This window comes from Lygodium microphyllum, chromosome 7, assembly GCF_053477565.2.
Source record: "Lygodium microphyllum isolate KBCC chromosome 7, Lygodium_microphyllum_v1.1.10, whole genome shotgun sequence".
NCBI lineage: Eukaryota > Viridiplantae > Streptophyta > Polypodiopsida > Schizaeales > Lygodiaceae > Lygodium > Lygodium microphyllum.
Genome location: NC_141141.1, coordinates 107,864,357 through 107,879,593, shown reverse-complemented (window position 1 = coordinate 107,879,593; position 15,237 = coordinate 107,864,357). Strand labels below are relative to the sequence as shown.

General features: G+C 42.2%; 1 protein-coding gene across 1 annotated transcript in view; it reads right to left on the bottom strand.

The window, feature by feature from the left end:
- Positions 1-8,591, bottom strand: part of HOS15 (WD-40 repeat family protein) — an 82,260-nt gene extending 73,669 nt beyond the window's left edge. Inside the window, exons 1-2 of the mRNA XM_087681808.1 lie at positions 8,411-8,591; positions 8,120-8,293 (exon numbers count right to left, since the gene is read on the bottom strand). Coding sequence (XP_087537934.1) covers positions 8,120-8,180 — 61 coding nt within the window. The 5' untranslated portion in view covers positions 8,181-8,293; positions 8,411-8,591. The remainder of the gene's footprint in view (positions 1-8,119; positions 8,294-8,410) is intronic.
- Between the last annotated feature and the right edge of the window lie 6,646 nt (positions 8,592-15,237).

The window sequence follows — 15,237 nt, the reverse complement described above, 5'->3', positions numbered from 1 at the left end:
GCTTACCTTGCAACTGTCCCCAAGCTTTTAATAATTTGCGCATCTCTGGAATGTGAGTTGTGTTTGCAACTACATCACTGATAGCATTGATTTTCACTAGCGACTTAGGCTTGCTGTCAGAAACCTTGCTTTGTCCTTCGTTTGGACATTGCTTCGCTATATGGCTTGTTTGTCCACATTTAAAGCACTTCCCTTCTTTCATGAAGCGCTGCTTTTCTTCTTCGGAAAGTTGCTTTGCTTGTGGGTATAGATTAGAGCGAAATTGAGAAGCATTAGGAGGTGCATAGGGCTTCATCTTCTTTTGATTTGATGGCTGCTTTTGCCGCTGTTTTTGTCCTTCATTTGGGGCTGAATACTCCTCATCATCAGCTACTCTCTTCTTATCATTCTTTTGGAATGATTTGTTGCCATTGTGCTCCATTTTCCATGTCTCAGCATGGTCAATGAGTTCCCTGAGACTAGAACAATGATAATGATTAAGAGCAGTACGAAGTTTAAAATGCAAACCTCCTTGAAACTTTTCTAAGCTTTTCCGAACTGCTGATCTTCTTGAAATGTTGGACCTTCAAAAGTAGCTCCCAAAATCTCTTGGTATAGTCACCAAATGACTCATTTTTTTCTTTGCCAAAGCCGATCCCATTCCATTTTTACATCTCTTTTGAAATGAACAAGAAGAAATTGGCTTTGTATCATGCGAACAAAGGACTGCCATGATTTTGGGGCAGCATGATCATATTCCAACCCCGTCCACCAAGTATGGGCTAAATCGGTCAAATGTAAAGCTGCAAACTTAATCTTTTCTTTTTCTTTATACTTGTCACGACCATACAAAATTTAAAATTGACGAATAAACTTCAGAAGAAAATCAGGATTTCAAGAACCATCATACATACTAAACTTGATCTTCTTTTCAAGTTGAGATAGTGACTTAGTCTTCTTCTTCTTCTTATGCCTTCGTCCATGCCCGGATTTTAAGGTTGAAGATGGTGAAGTGCTTGATGGGGATGAAGATGGAGACGAGGGTGAAGAATATCGACGCCTTTGACGATGATGAGGTCTTCCACGAGAAGGGTGTGACTCTTCGTCACTAGAAAAAGGTCCATCAGAGTAAGAGCCAGATGACTTTGAAGAAGAGGATGAGCTTCGACGCGATCTCTTTCTTTGTCTTGAAGTAGAATGGGACTACCTCTTAGAAGTAGTTGGACTTCTTGATCGGCTCCTTTCATTGGTATGGCTTTGTCTCCTTGAAGTAGTAGATGGACTTTTTTTCTTGAATTCTTTGGGATTCTCAACTTTTTCTAGTTTGAGAAGTTGCTCACGAATTTGCGGATTCTCCTCTCTAAGACTTTGAATGGCTTGAAGGATAGCACTCGACTGATCCATTGAGACTCTAAGAAAAATATGCTCAAGCACTCAATGCAAGGGCTGAAAACAAACAAACTTATAATTGTAAGCACTACCAGTGTTGGGGTGACGACCGAGCCAAAGCTCTGATACCACAGTAAACGCCCCGAACAACGTAGTATGCTTAACAATTATGAAATTCGCTTGTTTTCGAGATTTAATATAAAAGAGAATGAACACTTAAAGCTGAAAATGAAAATTACTCACAAAATTACAGCCACGAAAATGTAAAAGTAATGGAGACAAGATTGAGGGTTGAAGATGGGCAACCCCCGCCCCCCCCTCCCCCCCGAAGGAATGTATTTCTGCTCAACCCAAGTCCTTAGAGAAGAGCTTAGTTACAATCAACCTGAGAGTGAGGAGAAGTAATTCTCACTCTCACAAGATCATGCAAAGATGTACAAACACACACATTATCTATTATGCAATGATAAAAACTGATTTCTTTACAGTATGAGAGAAAAAAGAGGGGAAATCAACCTTTCTCCATCGTTGATCAACAGTACATGGATAGGGCTTGCTTCTTATTGCTAAAATGGAAGAAAGAGCTCGAGAAGGAGATGCTGTAATGAATTTACAGGCTTGCTGTCCTGTAAAACAGCAATGATAGAAGAGGGAATATGGAGGAATTTGATAATGGAGAAGTGGAGAATGATGATGGGGATGGATGGGGCCAATTTCTGGTTGCCTATGGGTGCTGTACATGAGTTTACAGCAAAGAAAAATGATGCTGAATGAAGAAAAACGAGCTCTTATTTATAGGAGAGGGAAGAGCTAGTACAAAAGGGGAAAGTGGAGTAGCACAAGACAAGTATTCAACCACATGTCATGAGATGTGACAAGTGGTAGGACACTTGGAAACTTGTGTGACAAGTGTCTTGACACTTGTCTCTTCTCTATGGCCTTCCTTTTTGGGCTGAATACTGTCAAGAAGAAACAACCAAATTTAGTAAGCACAGTCAGAGTACAGAATTTACTATTTTTAGAATGACATCCCTATTTTTTAGGACTAGCATTTTTAAGTTATTTCGAGGCTCCTAAAATTTAGGGACCCCCCAATATGGGTGTCATATGAAAGCTTTTTCCGTGTACATCGCAAAAACGGTATCAGAATCTTCATGTGACTTTCCTATGCAAAGAAATGTGCATTTCAAGCTTTCAGCCCACACATGCACATTGTACAAGCATTTCATAATCATGCCATCTTGTTGATTGTAACTGTCTGTTCTGGCGGATCTAGCCCACACTTCAAGGCATCAATCCTTTCTGTGTGTGAGTCTAACCCTGATATGCGTGAGTTCTGGTCACACGCGCGCAATCAGGCCATATAGGTGGAAGTGTGAACTATCTTTTCTCTAACCCACCGCGTGGGTCCACCATAACCTGTCACCACTCATCAGTGGCCAGCTCCAATGCACTTTTCTTTATATCTAATTAGTGCAAAGGAAACAAATTTAATAAATCATTATATAGACAAATTAATGAAAAAGGATACAAATTCTGTTTCTATAGAGTTGTGACATGGAGAGAGGAGCCGATGCCAGTGCCCACGCAACCAGTGACTCACTATTGTATGCGACAGTCTCGTGTCTGATATATGGATTCTCTTTCCCGAGCATACATCTGAGTTCTCATCTGTATTGTGTTCTTTCTTTCCCTTTATCTTTTGTCTTTTGTTTCAACAGTTTATTACAGCTTATGTTTACGCTTCCATTGTTGCACCACTTCTAACATGGTAGAAGGGCCATTTACGAAAGGATTACAAAGAATTAGCGGCTTCCAGGAAGAAAAAGAAGCAAAAGAAGAAGTGGAATGCAGACTCCTCCGACGAGTCATTATCTGCCTCAGATTCCGACTCAGATCCTCTACCCAAGGTGAAGTCCAAGGGGCGGAAGGGATCCTCTTCTTTGGATTGTGGAAAGGGCTTGGTGGCCCCTTCCTCAGTTGCTTTCTAGTGGTGGTGATGAGGTCATTCCTCCCGACTCTCCAATGCCAGAGAGGGAGTTGAGAGGGTGGTGAGATGGGGTAGTCGCACCTCATCTATATTTCTATACAGATGCACAAGATCCAAAGAGAAACGTCCCTAACGCATCAACCAAAGTCTGGCAGGTACAAATCCTGGAGCTAGGATTGACATCCAGGTTCATGATGGACTGGGTACTTGACAGAGAGCGGGTGACTTTCGTCTGGAGCTCACATGAGGGGACACTTTGGCAGTCTGGCCAAAGAAGGGAAATCCGTGGTCATTTATGTGCTGTGGCATTGGTGACAGAATGGTCACGTGTGCTACATCAGCGGCATTGTTGCCAAACATTGAGAGCTACTATGATCTTCTCTATCTTCAGGAGCTGATACAATCGACATCAACATCAGGTTCCCTCTGAAAAACCTTGGTGGTGGCTGTTGAGAAACCCTACCCGTGCAGTTTGCGTTTTTGCATTTCTGTGTTATGCGTTTAGGGTTTGCAGCCCCAAAAAGGGGCGCCATCCTAGACTGATTGTGCCTATTTATAGGCCACTCTCTCAGTCATTCCTCACGGCTAATTCATGCAGTTTGTCACCTCTTCTCTCCAACATCTCCACTACCCTCACACCCCTTCAGGAGGACATTGCGGTTCGTAGTTCGTGGCTGTCATCATCATCTTCGTTGTGCTACGGCACCCTTGTTCCCTTGTATCACATTCACTCCATGATTCAAAACTTCATCATTCCATTCATCAGAGTTTCTTCTCTCTTCTCTTCTCTTCTCCATGTTTGCCAAGTTCACTACGTGTTCCTCCCTGCAAACCCTATTGTCTCGCTAGTACGTCATCTTTTGAGATGGTATGAGAGCTGGATTTGCTCAAACAACGGCAAATATCCTCCACTCTAGTAAAGGCAAAGACTGGTAGCGGGTTCGCATCCACTTCTCTTCTTCTTCCGCTACATCAAAATCTTGTTTTTGCAAATTTCAGGTGTTTCAGCTTGCTGCCCACACCCCGTTCGTAGAGGACATCTCAACCAGAGCTATCCATTGCTCTCTTCATCAATGGCGCCTAATTTCCAGCCCTCTTCACGCAATTTGGAGCTGATTCCAGCCAAGCGACTGCTGTTCCTGTGCAGACCTGCTACCGTACAGCCTACCATGTCATCATAGTCTTGTTGCCTGCGTTTTTAGTCTTTCTCTCTCCTGCAAGCTGTCCTGCCTACGTTTTTAGTCTTTCTCTCTCCTACTGCCTGCGTTTTTAGTCTTTCTCTCTCTTACAGGCTGTCTTGCCTACGTTTTTCATCTTTCTCACCTACTGCCTGCGTTTTTAGTCTCTCTTTCCTGCAAGCTGTCTTGCCTACGTTTTTAGTCTTTCTCTCTCCTCACCTGCGTTTTTCTACTGGTTGCAACCTCTTATTGTTAGTCGCATCCTCCCCCCACTAGCAGCTCACTTCCAACCCTTCCACTGCCCTCCCACCCCTTGAGGTGGACATTGCGGTTCGTGCTTCACATTGCCCTCACACCCCTTGAGGCAAACATTGCGGTCCGTGGTTCATGGTGGCTGACCTCTTCCTTCTTCAGCAAGGCACACTGGTATCCATGGCTTCTTTACCGATAGATGACCAGACTACTGGGTGCTCCTATTGTGGCATCACCGGACATATCACCGATGCTTGCCGACTTCGACCCTTGGTCCCCACCCCTCCGGAGTATATGCGTCTTCCACCAGGCACTCCCTGTGCCACCTCTCCTTTTTGGGCCACAGAGATCATTCTACATCGGCTATCAGAGTACTATGCTCAAGGCAATAAGACGCATCCGATGTGCACTAAGTCCTTTCGAGCACATGGAGAATCAATTGGCGCTACAACCTCCTGGAGATCGTCGCAATGCCAGTGGCAGTCTTCTACCACTTATTTTCGGGTACAATGGCTACCACGGCCCACGATTCTGCAGTCCACTCCATCGAGAGACAATGATTGTTTGATACCGTCTCCTCATCAGTCCGCTCCTTCGAGAGACAGTGGCTGCTCGACTCCTTCCTCTTCTTTGGCTACCCAGTTTGCTCCACTAAGAGAGCGACTATTGCCCACCTCTTGCTCATTCTAAGCTCCACCCTCGACTATTCAGATTCGAGAGGCTACCTCTGGGAGTTCTTCAGCACCCCAGATACCTTCTTCCTCCAAAAAGGGGAGCCATCCTAGATTGACTATGCCTATTTATAGGCCACTCTCTCATTCATTTCTCACGGCTGATTCATTCAGTCCATCACCTCTTCTCTCCAACCTCTCCACTACCCTCACACCCCTTCAAGAGGACATTGTGGTTCGTGGTTTGTGGCTGTCATCATCATCTTCCTTGTGCTACGGCACCCTTGTTCCCTTGTATCACATTCACTCCAAGATTCAAAACTTCATCATTCCATTCATCAGAGTTTCTTCTCTCTTCTCTTCTCTTCTCTTCTCCATATTTGCCGAGTTCACTCCGTGTTCCCGCAAACCCTACTGAGTCACTGGTACGTCATATTTTGACAGTGGCTTAATCACCCACTGCATGGGTATCCATGGTTCTACTTGGTGGTCCTATGTTGTATGGTTTCTGATTCATTCTCCTTGTACCATTGTATTGCATCAGATCATCCATGATCTAAGAGAGGGTCTTAGCAGATATATCAGCTCATGTGTTTATGGTGTCATTTTATGGTCATATTTGGCATTTATTGCTGGTCAACTAGCATTAAATGCTAGCCGAACTGACATATTTTATAGCATTATTTGTGCCTATTTATTTTTGGGCTCCTCCTCCTCAATTACTCAATTCACCACCTAAAGTTCGCGTGGAGAGAGGAGCCGGTGCCGGTGCCGGTGCCCACGCAACTAATGACTCACTGTTGTATGCGACAACCTCATGTCTGATATATGGATTCTATTTCCCAAGCATACATCTAAGATCTCATTTGTATTGTGTTATTTCTTTCCCTTTCTCTTTTGTCTTGTGTTTCAGCAGTTTATTAAAGCTTACGTTTACACTTACATTGCTGCACCAATTCTGACAGCAATCACATCCAAGCCTGTGTTTTGCTATTGTTGCTGCCATCTACAGCTGCATTTTGCAGTTTTTGACCTTCCCAAGCTAGCAGGTCATCATCCACATTTGTGTTTGCAATTTTCTACTCCCTCTCTATCCATCTAACGCTAATCCAACCCTATAACGTTACATTTGCTGCTGTCAAACACATGTGGAGATTGCCTTGCTGCATTTTGAGATCCATCAAAGTACAACACTCTCCACCTCATTATTTCTGCCTCAATCCTTGAGACAGGAGAGTTCAAGGTTCAATATTCATCACTGCATAGTGTGTTTACTGCATTGAACATCGTATTCTATTCAAATTCATTCATTTTGTGATTCACTATGTTCACTGTCTTTGAGTTACCCGAACCCTAACTATATTCTTTTATCAATTTGTGCTTTGTTGTACAATTGTATTTGAGTTTTTGTCTTAGGGCATTCATTACAAGGGGAGAGGCTCGTCTTATCAATAATTTTTTATTATCATTTTGGGTCTAAGGGGGTGTTAACTACAACAAATTGGGCATGTCAAACTTTTTTCATACTTTGGTACATCCTCAAATACAAGGCATAAACCATAAAGACATGATTCTAAATTACATTATAGAAAACTTGGCTCAAAAAACCTATAAAAAGACATCATGGGTATGCCAGTTTTTCGTCCCTTTCCATCTCACTTTAGTCCCATCTCCCCAACCTCCCTTCTAACATCATCATCTACTCATCATCACCATAGCAAAAGAACTGTCCTCCCCACCTCTATCTACATTTTGAGTCCAGGGCCACAATCATTCTTTGTTGTCACCCATCATTATCATCACTCTTGCATTTTGGCTTCTCTCATCATTCCTTCATGTCGCCACAATTGTGAAAATGTTGTGTATGCCTTTCCAACCACTTACACTGCTGTGTTTTAGCTTCCAACCTTAATTCTACTGTTCCTCAGATATCTACCTTCATCATTTTGGAAGCAGGCATCCTTCACACTACTATGTTTGGCATTTTGCATCCCTCATCCCTTTGAACAGCTGTGTTCAATGGTTTCTTCCATCATTGCTGCTGCCAGAGTGGTCTACACTCTCATCAAATTTTGGCATTTGAGCCTTGGTGGTTTGCTGCACCTGGGATCTGTTTGGGAGAATGGCACACTCCCTTGGCCTGCTCTTATGACAAACAACAGCTGTTGGACACCCCTCTGCTCCTTGAGCATCCATAGTATCACATGTCACATAGTCAGACAGTTCATTGACTTTTCATTCATCTCCTTCTTCTTCATTTGTGTCATGTCTGATTTCACTCTACTAGTCATGTTGATCCTCTTTATGTGTTTTCTGTGGATATCTAGCATATCCTCACACCTGCTCATGCCTAGGTGTGCACATTTGTTGCAAAGTCTTAGTATTTTCGAGGCTTTGCAAGTCAGGAGGGTCTTACTCCTGGCAAACAGTCAGACTTAACTGCCCTCACTAAGACATCTACCGCTACCTAACTAAACCCATCTTATCTATCACTTTTGTTGCAGGTTACACGTCTCTATAAACCTTAACGGAATTGTCCCAGGAATATACTCATCTTTATAAGCTAACAGAATTGCAACAACGCAACAAGCAACTTCCAATTACAGTGCAAAGATATGTTTTACACATTTTTTATACGAAAAAACCTAGTTCGAACGCACCTGATTCCTGCAAATATCGAAAGACTAGAAAATTGAGCTCCGTGGAGGTGAGGCTTGCCATCAAATTCCGACTCCACGACGCAGCTCAAGCTTTAAAAACATGAAATGCTTCTCTTCGACAGCATCAACGCTTGTCTCTTGGCAAGCGCAACGGGAGCATATGGCAGCAATGAGCTACAAAATAGAATAACCCCAAAAAAAAAAGAATCGAAAAACAACATAAAGAGCAACGACAGTAGGTAAAGAAATATTAGCGCAACGGGAAAAATAATTATGAGCTTTATCGCTCACCATTGAAGAGAGGTCAGCTACGCCAGAGATACTAGGGTTAGGGTTTAACGGGGAAAAAGGACAGACAGAGAGAGGAGATGGCGCCTCACAGTGACAGACACAAAGAGAGAGAGAGAGAGAGAGAGAGAGAGAGAGGAGATGGAGGGAATGGAGTACCGGAAGACAGACCCCCCCTTGTGTGAAACTTGAAAGTCCGTTCACACCCCGTGTTTTCTTTGTTTCAGTATTTTCCATTTTTTATTTTTTTTTCCTATTGCCAAAAAGTAGTAAGCGTAGCAATATTTACAGGGTGACCATTGATCCTTGGGCTGGTTACATGCTGAGTGGCAGACACTCAACCAGTGTGTACATTTTGAATGTGGGCACGGACATGGGCACATTGCCCATGTACCTTCATGCACCAAAAGGACACATTTTGCCAAATAAATGGAAAACGGTAGACATATCGCTTTTTTATTGGCTACAAGTGCAAGAAGTGCACCCTTGTTGTCAATTTACAAAATGGACATGAGAGACTCCCCATCCAAATTTGGGCAAGGAGTTCACCTATTTAGTATATAAACAATGGTCGTGTCCTCTTGAGTGTGTAAAGCACTACGAATGCCCAACCACCTAAATAAGTGCTTTGATTGGTGAAAACTTACAAATTTGGCATCTTTCATTCGGTGTATAACTAACCTTAGCATTTCCTTGTATCTTCCTAGGATAGTTTCTAAATATACACTTATCAATAAAGAGATTTTGAACACCCCGTATCAAAATCGAAGCGTTGAGAGACTCATTGTCTAGAAGAATTCTATGACCTTTTACCCGCTCTATCTTTAGTAGGGAATCTATTTAGGACAAGTTTCTATCAGATTAGGTTTAGCTTTACTAACAAGGACATCATCCATACACATTTGACTCTATTTGTTTTAAGTCCCAAGCTTTGACAAATAAAATCTCTTCCTCCTATACTTTAGTACTATATTGCAAGTAGGGAAAACTAATAAGCTGTTAGGTGACTTTAGAATCGAATTAGGAACCCCAATTTAGGTCAACCCTTGTGGGCTACAACCAGAACCTTCCGTTTAAAAGTGGACTCAAGCAAACCAATGTGACAAACCTCATGTTATTCTAATGAGTACTGGGAAGCATCAATTAGGATTATCTCTTGATATACCACTACAATCTACCATGAGGCTTCTCAGTTGGGCATGTTACACAAGTTACTTATCACAAAATATGATAGCTTGGTGAACTAGTTCTAGTCTTAGAAATAATTCACGAACCAATGCAACTAGGTTTGAGATGTCATTAGTGAATATATTGTGTTATGACGTGTGTGTCACTATGAAGAGGAAGCCCTTTAATAACACCTTTTTGAATTCTCTATCTTTTTAGGGGGGGACTTTATGATTATTAAAGCATTCGAGAAAAGGCCACTCACCATTCCAATAAAGATAAATCTTAATCATATGGATTTGAAAGGAGCAATTATGAAAGACCAATTGGGTTTGTTATATGCTTTGCCAAACTCCATGATTATAAGTACAAACTCCCCATTCTAACTTAAGGCATAGTCCATAAAGAGAACAATATTTGACCCCACATCAGAAGTTTTCTATTATGGATGCCAATTGATTGGGATGAGAAAACAAGATTAATAATTTTAGTTATGGATGCCAAAGCCTTGGCCATCAGTTTGTAGGCCAAGCTAAGCATATTGAATGGGCGCAATTGGGAAATCTTCTTCCTATCGAAAGGCTTGGGGATTAGATTCATAAACCCCACATTGAACTCACTCAACATATGACACATAGAACTTACAATGATCGAGGAAATTACGTAATTTACTTGAACATGCATCCTAGATACCTTGAAACGACTTGGTAGACAATAGAATTCCATGGATTTTCTAGGCTTCATTTTGAAGCATGAAATTTTAAGCTCCTAGATAGAGAACAACCTTTCTAGCATCAATGAAATGTCGGTTCATATCAAAGTGACCACATCATTAAAGAAGTCCTTCAACTCATTTTCATATTGCTCTAGATTGAGCAACTCTAAGCCAACAACTGAAGCTATATGAGATTTGAAGGCCATGAGGATCTCATCATCTTCTTTATATATGTTGCACATTGCATCTTCTATCAAGGGCATCATCTCCTACCATTGCTTATTATTTAAACCATAGAACAAGAAAGGAAAGGAAGCATCCCCAAGTGCCTCTTAGTTTGCCCTCAACTACATCTTTGTAGCATGAACTCTACAACATTCAAGGAAATCTTAAGTACCTTATTGTCCAAAGAAAAGTTTCATGCTTGTCACTCTATTTAGAAATCGATGAATGGCACCAATACAATGCAACTACTTAATGTCACAATAGAAAGCATCAAGCCAATGCTAAGCAAAGTCATCTTTAGCTGCTCCAGAAACATGGAATCCTTTAAAAAGGAGTGTTGAATCTAACAGGTGAAGGCCATGCTAAGATCTACTATATAGTACAATCCTAAGTTAGATATGGCCATAGTATGATCCTTGGTGAGGATATCAATCAAAAGTTCTCAAGGGGAAGGGCAAGAAGCGAGCTTTTCTAGGCAACCTCCATTTCTTGTTCCACATATTCCACTTATTCCTCCTATTCTCTTGTGCACATATCAAGTACCACTACCGCCCCTACTGCCACCACCATCTCCACCACCACCACCCCCTCTACTGCCACCTCCACTACCGCAATCATTACCACCTCCACTACCGTAGTCATTACCACCTCCACCGCTTTCACCACTACTATCCCCTCCCATGTTTCTCCCCCCATGTTAATTAAGCTCTCTCTCTCTCTCTCTCTCTCTCTCTCTCTCTCTCTCTCTCTCTCTCTCTCTCTCTCTCTCTCTCTCTCTCTCTCTCTCTCTCTCTCTCTCCATCTTCCACCAATTATTCTCTCTATTTTCTCTCCTCCCCATCTCCCTCTCTCTCACTCCACTATGTGTGTGTGTGCGCGTGCGTGCGTGTGTGCGTGTGTGTGTGTGTGTGCAACTTCTCGTTCTCGCTTCTCCCTCTCTTACACTCACCTTCGCTCTCACTTGCTCTCTCTCTCCTTGTGTCGCTCACAAATACATATACACCCACTCTCTCTCTAACCCTCTTTCCTTCCCCCCCTCTCTCTCTCTCTCTCTCTCTCTCTTGTGTCTCCTTTCCCCCCCTCTCTCTCTCTCTCTCAAATATAGAAACTAAATAAAGCAACTAATGAATATTAGATTAGAGAGCACTAGACCAAATAAGCTACTCCTCTCTTTCTCCCGCTCTTACACACACTCTCTCTCTCTCTCTCTCTCTCTCTCTCTCTCTCTCAAATGGCAACCTCTCTCTCCCCCCCCCCACACACACATACACACACACACACACACATACTCTCTCTCTCTCTCTCTCTCTCTCTCTCTCTCTCTCTCTCTCTCTCTCTCTCTCTCTCTCTCTCTCTCTCTCTCTCTCGTACACACTCTAAATTAGCAACTTCTCTCTATCTCCCCCCTCTTAATTTTGCAAGGGTCATCCATATGTTTTTCACAACCCTCTTATTATTACAAGGGTCAAGGGTTTGCATGAGGTAAATTATCTTAAACACTTTTAGCTGTTAATATCAAGACGAAAAGAATATCACATTGTTATCCCACATGCATATATACATTTACGTACCTCTCACTTTTATGTGCATGATTTGATATTATATCCTGATATATCACTTCCATTGTGCACACATAGGCAAAACTACATTGCACGTGTTTTCGCTACTTTCAATTGAGCATTATTGTGTGGACTTACTACAAGAGGATAGGGTATCAAATAGTTTGTTACACTCACTACAGTAACGTGAGATATCTATTGTTTTTCACTTTGTTCAAATAGTTAATATCGAGGCAAAAATATTACCTCATTGTTACTCAATCCACTATGCACACATACATTCACATGCATGCATGTTTCTACACTCCACCCTCCCCTAGATATTTTGCACATGCTTTGTTTATACATCTTGTAGTATTACAATTGAGCAAATGCATATACAGAATCTCTTTCACTTGCACATTCCTCTCTATTTCTCCTCTTCCCTCTCATCCTTATTTGATTGCACTTGTAAATTTAAAAAATCCAATAATTTTGAAAGTACATATTTATCATGCACATAAAATATCAATCAAGTTGCCACTCTATGCAAGAGTTGATACATGTCCAACCAGTCAAAATATATTGCATGTATGTCAAGTGAAGATTATAGGTATCCTTCCTACAGACAATAACCAGTCAATACCCTAGTATAATCAACAACAAATCAGTCCAAACTTTGGACTTTCAACACTCACAATACCCTAAAAAGCATCTACCACTCAAGTGGTACGATCCAAGCATTTGTCACTAGCAAATAAGCATCAACCCTGTAGGTATATTGTTTTCAAATTCATGACAGCAACCAGTTCACTATTTTCAGCCTGCAAATAAGCTCCAAAACTAAGCATTTAACACTCCAATATCATGCACAAATTCATGATAATAAGGTGATTTTTTGCCTAAGAATATGAGACCGTTGCCCCAATCTTCTATCACTTGTGCATTTCACATCCAAGTATAGCCTAGCAAGATGTCGTAGTTCACTGCCTTCATGACTATGAAGTTAATTGAGAATTGGACTCTCGCTATCCTCAAGGGCCAGTCTTTTAGCACTCCAATCAGTTTGACCTTCATTTCGTTAGCCAGCGTGACATTAAACCTTGAGGTCTCCATAGGTGGGTTACCCCAAGCCTACAGGTTTGCATGGCTGAGTACACTGATTCCTGCTCATGTGTCTACAATTCCCTTTCTTGTATCATCTCCTAATGCGTTGACATGCAATACTGCATGCATCTTTGTGCCTTCCCAAAAATCATTCATGTGCAAAGATATAGGCTTTGAGTTCAAGGTTAAGCTTGGTATGTGTGTTACTTTATCATGGTCAAGCAAGTCGTTCATGTCAAGCTCGTTATGTCGTTCTACCCATTGCTTCAACCCTTGCCATAGCATTAGGTTTTGCTTGAGTAGCCCTCCCAGAGGTAGGGTCATAAGGGTTGAAATCAATGTCGTGAGCAAGTTGCCAACTACCTGATTTTCGTTAAGCTCTACACTCTTTTGCCAATGATCTTGGGCAGTTTGCCCACATGTGGCATCTAAACTCTGTCTATGTGGTGTTATGTGGGGTGCGAATGCGTCTCTTGATTTGAAACAAGTAGGCGAGACTGGTGTGATCGCACTAGAGAGCTCATCGATCTTGTCTTCCATGATGGGTTCCACATATTTTAGGTGCACTCGGGCTTTTCTCATGCAATCCTTGACCTTATCAACCACTTCTAATTGGTGCCTCAGATTGGGATATTCTCCAACCTTAGTACCTCCTTTTTCTAATGTCTTAGGAGTAGATGTCTTAGCTTATGCGTCTGCCTTGCTTCCCCTCTGGTAATGTGGTGGCACTATCTGTCTTAGCATAATCCTCATCTCATCCCGCTTTTTACTTCTTCTACATCTTCTCTTTCCTATTGAAGCTACATCAAGGTTGCTAGGTCGTGGTAATGAAATACTGACTTGCTTTGCTTGCGCTCAGATCATGACATTCAGCAAAATTGGTGTGGCTTTGCCGTCGAGTGTTTTAACTCCAAACAGTCCCAATGATACAAATGGCACGATAGCCAAACTAGTGGATGGTTTTCACCTAGGGCACTCGACATACAGGTGCGTGATTCCACACTCACGGCATCATATATCAACCTTATCTTAACTAGCTTGCTCTCTTTCAGGACATCGAGATGAGATGTGTCTTGGGTGACTACAAGTCCAGCATGGGTTCCTAGTTCTGTCCTCCTAGATCTCTACCTCTTTCCTTGTGCAATGCCATCACTGGCACTGGTCTAAAATCCATCAAGATGGGATTATCCTCATCGTCATACGAGACATAAGGGTTTACGTATGCTTCATCCTCATTCAGCTCCTCTACGTAATGTATTGGAGCATTGCTTGTCAATGGATGAGTCATGATGGGTTTGAGGTGGTCTAGGTATCCCTGTGGGGTTGATGTCCATCCTAGGGATAGCTGGCTTTGAATCATTGGGTGCTAGAAGAGCTAGTGGAGCTCCCCTTTCATAATGTGGCAATCTACTCCCTAGGTAGTAAGGTTGATTGTATGGCTGTGGGTATGGCAATTGCCTCAATGCATTGCATCATGGCCAAACTTACCGCAATTGGCATAGGGTTTGGATCTAGCATCCATGCGCTCAGAAAAGGTGGTTTTCTCCACAATGCATGTAGTGCACATGAGGTTGTTCGTGCCTTCTCATCATCTCTTGCAGCTTAGCCAACTCTAGCTTCATGTCTGCCAACTCTTGGCTCTGATTGACATTCTTTCTCTTCTCTTGGGTGCTTTGGTTAAATCTTTCACTAGCAATTCGGGCTCTTTCTAAGGTTGCGGGTCTTGAGCTCCTCTCTTTGAGTAAATCATCCACTCGTATGGCTTCTTTGAAGACCCTAGCTAGCACATCCCTTTGCAGGTTTGAGTTGCTCACCAAGGCTTTGTAAAGCTCTTCACTTCAGATTCCACTTATGAACACTGTGGAGATTGCTCGTTCATTAGGTCACTCTCTACGGTGGTTGGGCTTTTCTTAAAGAGACTCCGCACATGGGTGGCATAGTCGTGGATATCCTCCTTGTCCTTCTATGTTTGATGTTCATCAATTTAATGATGAGTTTGTCAAAGTATCCTACCTTAGAGAATCTCCCGGTGAAGAAACTCTTGAGGGTATTAAAGTCATTGTGTTCAGCATTATCTA